Raw genomic sequence first — 6,441 nt, forward strand, 5'->3', positions numbered from 1 at the left:
TTTGGACAAGGAGGCCAGATCCATTGTGGGGCTGAGCAACTATGTTGCTCACGCCTGCCAAGCTATGGCCACTTTCGCCAAGGAGGCAGGGATGGAACAGGGTGAGGAACCTCTGTATAGGGCATTTGGAGCGGTAGCTGGCGGAGTGGCACAAGTCACCCTGTCGGCTGCTAGGATTTCAGCTGCCATTACCAACCTCAGACGGGAAGGCTTCCTGGGGCGCACTAATCTCCCTCCGGAGATTAGGGACTCCCTCCGTCACGCCTCAGTGTCGGCAGACACCTTGTTCGCGGGGGAAATCCCAGAAGCTCTCCGCACTCGCCATGAGATCCAGCAGCAGGACCTAACCAATCGGATCATGACGGGTGGCGGACCCTCAGCAGGCTCCACCCCCCGCAAGCGTCAGGGAGGTCCTCCAGCAGACCAATCCACTCCTAGGAAGCGGACAGGGAAGGTGGACTTTCGGTTCGGAGGTCGTGGCCGAGGACCCACGAACCAGTCCAACCAGCCCAGCCAGGCTAACCAGGGATTCCAAACCCCCAGCAAGGGCACTCTGCGGAAGCGGAACAAGGGCAAGTGGACGTCAAAGAAGAAGTGACTCTTGGTGCCCGCCAATCCTTCCGCCACCTATCATTCCTCCATTCGACGGACCCGTTGGCGGCCGCTTGAGCCTCTTTGTCCCAAACTGGCGTCAGCTAGGACTAGACCCATTCGTGTGTCGGATCCTGGAGCGTGGCTTCCGCATCCCGATCTCCTCTCCGCCCCCTCTAACCTGCTCTCCGGTGGAACGTCCGATGGACTCGGTCAGGTTCCAACTCACCTTAGAGCAAGTGGAGTCTCTAGTCTCCAAGGGGGCAGTTCAGGAAATCCCCCTCCAGGATCTGACTCCCGGGTTCTATTCCCCCGTTTTTGTCAGGCCCAAACGCAACTCGGGGAAATGGCGGCTGATTCACGACTTGAAGGAGTTCAACTCCTCCTACCTCGAACAGCCGCCATATTTTCGACTCTTGACTGTTCCATCAGTCATGCGGTTACTGGAGCCCTCGGACTACATGGTGTCCCTCGACCTCCAGGATGCGTACCTGCACATCCCCATTCACTTGGCGGATTGCAGGTACCTCCGTTTCGTCCTGGGGGGCAGGCACTTTCAGTGGAATGTCCTCCCGTTCGGGATTTCCTCTGCCCCATGGCTGTTCACTCGTGTGACCCAACCCATCGTCCAGTTCCTCCACGAACTCCAGGTCCAATTCCTTATGTACCTGGACGATGGGTTCGCTCACAACCCTTCGCCCTCCATTCTCGAGGCGCAACGGGACCTCGTCATCCACCTCCTTCGACGCCTAGGGTGGCTAGTGAACCTGGAGAAGTCGGACCTGGTACCAACCACCTCTCTCCAATACCTAGGTGCCATACTGGATACAGTAGCCTTCAAGGCTTTTGTACCCAAGGAGCGGATAACCAGGCTAGCGCCCCTGATGACTCGGGCACTATCAGAGCCCCTGTCCCTCAGGCAGTGGCAGCGGATATTGGGCCTCCTGACGTCAGCCCAGGACCTAACCATAAGGGGGAGGCTGATGCTCCGACCTCTTCAGGTGTTCCTCAACGAGCACGTCAGGGAGACCCACTGTCTTCACCCAATAAGTCTCCCACCTCACCTCAGACACTTCCTCACCTGGTGGCAAGTGGACGACAACGTCCTCAAAGGAGTTCCCCTAAGGACACCTCTCCCGACCAGTCACCTTTTCGTGGACGCCTCCACCCAAGGATGGGGCGCTCACTTGGGGTCGGACCAGACGGCAGGTACCTGGTCGGCAGCCCAGCAGGACCGGCACATCAATGTGCTGGAGTTGGACGCCGTACGACTTGCAATCCTCCATTGGTCCGTTCCCCTCAGGCACCAGACCTTACTGGTCCACACGGACAGCTCAGTCGCAGCCTGGACGATCAACTGTCAAGGCTCCACCAGAGCCACTCCTCTCCTAGACCTGACCCTCCGCCTGTTCGAACTGGTAGACAGGCTCTGCCTGAGCATCCGTGCAGTTCACATTCCAGGAGCCAAGAACGTCCTGGCAGATGTTCTCTCCCGGCCGGATGCGCCTCCTTCGACAGAGTGGCAACTGAACCCGCGGACGTTTCAGTCCCTCTGTCTCCAGTTCGGCAGGCCCATGTTGGATCTGTTTGCCACCAGGCTGAACTGCCAGCTCCCGATCTATGTATCCCCCGTGCCGGACCCAGCGGCCTGGGCCGTCGATGCACTGTCGTTAGAGTGGGAAGGGATGGACGCCTATGCCTTCCCTCCCCCAGCGGTTCTAGCACAGGTAGTGGCCAAGCTTCAGACCACCAAGTCCATCAGACTGCTTCTGGTGGCTCCCATGTGGCCTGCCCGGCCCTGGTTCGTTCCCCTTCGCAGACTCTGTCTGCAGGATCCCGTTCAGATCCCTCACCGGAGGGACCTTCTCATAAGCAAGCCAAGCGGCCGTGTTCACGAAAACCCTCAGGTATTCGATCTGCACGTTTGGCTTGTATTCAAAGGGGGCTCAGGAACAGTGGATACTCCAAGCGAGTAGCCTCGGCCTTGGCTTCCTCACAGAGGAAAACCACGCAGAAGCTCTACGACTTCCAGTGGGGTTCCTTTTCCTCCTTCTGTGAAGACAACGGCGTGGAGGCCGGTTCTGCCACTCTTCCCCAGATAGCTGATTATCTGGTTCACTTGCGCAACGTTCGAGGGCTCAAGGCCTCTTCCATTAACACCAATCTGGCGGCCATCATGTCCGTTATAAGGAAGAGGTCGCCGGGACTGGACATTTCTGTACTGAGGGAGCTCATCAAGTCTTTCCGACAGGCGGAGGGTCGGCGCAAGCCGAGGGCTCCTGAGTGGGATCTGGCAGTGGTCCTTGACCACCTCAAGTCAGATTTTTATGAGCCTCTGGAAGAGGTTCCCCTCCTCCGCGTCACGGTGAAGACCACCTTTCTAGTGGCCATGGCCTCGGCGGCCCGAATATCGGAGCTTCACGCTCTTCGGGCGGATCTCCTGAGATTTGAGGCCACGGATGGAGGATCTGCGTCCTTGGGCCTCGCCCCCGACTTCGTTTGCAAGAACCAACAGGCAGACGAACTGGGACGTACCTTCCACATCCCTTCCTTAGGGCCGTTGGTAGACCCGACGGAGGAGGGAGCACTCTCTCTCTGCCCTGTCAGGGCTCTCCGAGTGTATACCGACCGTACCCGCTCCCTTAGGCGGGGGCGGCGGAGGCTCTTCCTCCCTCACTCCCAGAGGAGCAAAAGGGAGATTGATCGGAGAGCTCTTGGGGTATACCTTCGGTCGGCCATCATAGAGGCCTACAAAGGCCAGGACAGACCTCTTCCGACTCGAACCAACCCACACGAGATCAGGGCCGTCTCGGCCACCATGGCTTATCACCGCAACATTGCGGTGGCGGACATCATGGCGGGCTGCTTCTGGAAGTCTGGCTTGGTGTTCGCCAACCACTATTTACGAACCCTCTCCAACGAGGATCTGGCGGGCATTTCAAGGCTAGAACCCCAGGTCTTTGCCCAGCAAAGAACGGGGGGTCCTTACCCTTTAATTCGGCGCGGGGCTGCTCCTCTTTAGGCGGCCTACACTCCCCCGCCTCTCGTATGGTGCCAAGCTGGGGACCTCAGCTACACACCCTTTTTGCCTCAAATAAACTTTTCTGTTGCTTCTCTCCACTCCTTCAGTGTTGAGTTGTCTTTTCTCGTGTTGGGTTTCCCTTCCGGGGTTGTCGGCCGATCCCTCCTCCTTATCGGAGATGTCCGGACAGCGGTTGGTGTCCTACCCGCCCTCTAGTGCGGAGGCGGATGCCGGTGGATCGCTCTCCTCAGGGTTTCTTGGTTCCTCTTTACGTAAAGACGCACGGGCGAGGTCTCGCGTCCACGCTCTCAGCCCTCCGCCTCTGTGCCATTCTGGGCATTGTTGGCTTTCTTACATGATAAGTATGTAAAAAATATAACATTTTTTATTAAATGTCATTTTTTATACTTACCTGGTAGAAAGCCAACAGTCGGGAGTTCCCGCCCAGCCTCCCCTCCTGAGGGTTTTGTTGTCTGCCTCGCTGGGTAAGGGAATGACGTGTCCAGGTCATCTCGTGACCTGGGTGACCTACCGCCCGTATGTTGACCTCGCATCTCTACTTTTTGTAGACTGTGTTATGAGAGAAATTGAGTAAGCGCCACTCACGTGGGCATTGTTGGCTTTCTACCAGGTAAGTATAAAAAATGACATTTAATCAAAAATGTTATATTTTACAACATATACTAGATTGTCTCCATGATTAAGATGGCACAACACACACCTTGTATAAGCTATTGCACAACATATACCAGATTGTCTCCATGATTCAGATGGCACAACACACACCTTGTATAAGCTATTACACAACATATACCAGATTGTCTCCATGATTCAGATGGCACAACACACACCTTGTATAAGCTATTACACAACATATACCAGATTGTCTCCATGATTCAGATGGCACAACACACACGATGTATAAGCTATTACACAACATTTACTAGATTGTCAACATGATTCAGATGGCACAACACACACCTTGTATAAGCTATTGCACAACATATACCAGATTGTATCCATGATTAAGATGGCACTACATACACGATGTATAAGCTATTACACAACATATACCAGATTGTATCCATGATTAAGATGGCACAACATACACGATGTATAAGCTATTACACAACATATACCAGATTGTATCCATGATTCAGATGGCACAACACACACCTTGTATAAGCTATTGCACAACATATACCAGATTGTCTCCATGATTAAGATGGCACAACACACACCTTGTATAAGCTATTACACAACATATACCAGATTGTCTCCATGATTCAGATGGCACAACACACACGATGTATAAGCTATTACACAACATTTACTAGATTGTCAACATGATTCAGATGGCACAACACACACCTTGTATAAGCTATTACACAACATATACCAGATTGTATCCATGATTCAGATGGCACAACATACACGATGTATAAGCTATTACACAACATTTACTAGATTGTCAACATGATTAAGATGGCACAACACACACCTTGTATAAGCTATTACACAACATATACCAGATTGTCTCCATGATTCAGATGGCACAACACACACGATGTATAAGCTATTACACAACATTTACTAGATTGTCAACATGATTCAGATGGCACAACACACACCTTGTATAAGCTATTACACAACATATACCAGATTGTATCCATGATTAAGATGGCACAACATACACGATGTATAAGCTATTACACAACATATACCAGATTGTCTCCATGATTCAGATGGCACAACATACACGATGTATAAGCTATTACACAACATATACCAGATTGTATCCATGATTCAGATGGCACAACACACACATTGTATAAGCTATTGCACAACATATACCAGATTGTCTACATGATTCAGATGGTACAACACACACGATGTATAAGCTATTACACAACATATACCAGATTGTCTCCATGATTAAGATGGTACAACACTTAGCTTGTATAAGCTATTATTAAACATATCCTAGATTGTCTAACTGATTTACACGGTACAGCACATACGTTGTATAAGCTTTTACACAACATATACTTGAAGTAGTGCAAACTTAAATGCAGCATATTATGCATCGTCAGCTTGATTTAGATGGGAAAGCAGAGATACCATGCAAGGTTCAATGTTGATAGATTGTTAATTAATACTTCCATAAATTTGTGACGTCATTTTATTTTCTGCTCGCTCCATTATTTTTCAGGAATGGACCTATGTGAACTCTCCATTCCTTAATAATTAGTATTTTTCAGAAATAGGGGGTTACTCGGACATTACTCACTACATAATACAGTGGGGACAACACAAACGTTACCTAAATTTCAATACAACGCATAGTGGATTAAATCACTCTTATCAACGTGATTTCCGTAGCACAAATCAACATTCCGCAAGCTTCAATACAGAACATAAAGATTGTGAGCTTGCTTTGGAAGGCACAACACAATTTTTCTGCACGAAATGTAGCGCAGGGTGGATTGCCAACAATATGTGTATAGAACCACACAAAGGATGTGCGATACGCTCACTAAAGTTATTGTCGAGTCCATGACATTATAGGCGTCCTGAACTTAAGAGTAATTTATTTGGGACTTTTGAAACATGCTTAAAATAACATATACATATGCTTGTATAGGTTTGTAGCCTTTGAAAATGACAGGAGCCGCTGGTTTGAGGTTAAACTCTATGATTCGTCCTTTTATGAATCCTACAGAAAATACGTTAGATAAACGTTAAAAGAATGTCAATGTTTTAACGGAGTAGAAACATGAATAATAAATACATTCTCTGGTCTACCATCTACTCATATTAGATTAGAA

At 50.1% G+C, this 6,441-nt stretch overlaps 1 protein-coding gene across 1 annotated transcript; it reads left to right on the forward strand.

Moving 5' to 3' along the window:
- Nucleotides 1-794: 794 nt before the first annotated feature.
- Nucleotides 795-3,613, forward strand: LOC137260717 (uncharacterized). The gene is made up of 2 exons (XM_067798301.1): nt 795-2,392; nt 2,533-3,613. The coding sequence occupies exons 1-2, from the start codon at nt 795-797 to the stop codon at nt 3,611-3,613; spliced, it is 2,679 nt and encodes an 892-aa protein (XP_067654402.1).
- Nucleotides 3,614-6,441: the final 2,828 nt, after the last annotated feature.

This window comes from Haliotis asinina, chromosome 14, assembly GCF_037392515.1.
Source record: "Haliotis asinina isolate JCU_RB_2024 chromosome 14, JCU_Hal_asi_v2, whole genome shotgun sequence".
NCBI classification, from domain to species: domain Eukaryota; kingdom Metazoa; phylum Mollusca; class Gastropoda; order Lepetellida; family Haliotidae; genus Haliotis; species Haliotis asinina.

Excerpts from the sequence above, each read along its gene's own strand:
- LOC137260717 (XM_067798301.1), top strand. The coding sequence starts at position 795 with ATGGACTCGGTCAGGTTCCAACTCACCTTAGAGCAAGTGGAGTCTCTA. Across the intron at positions 2,393-2,532 it reads ATGTGGCCTGCCCGGCCCTG|GGGGCTCAGGAACAGTGGAT; the intron begins GTTCGTTCCCCT and ends TTGTATTCAAAG.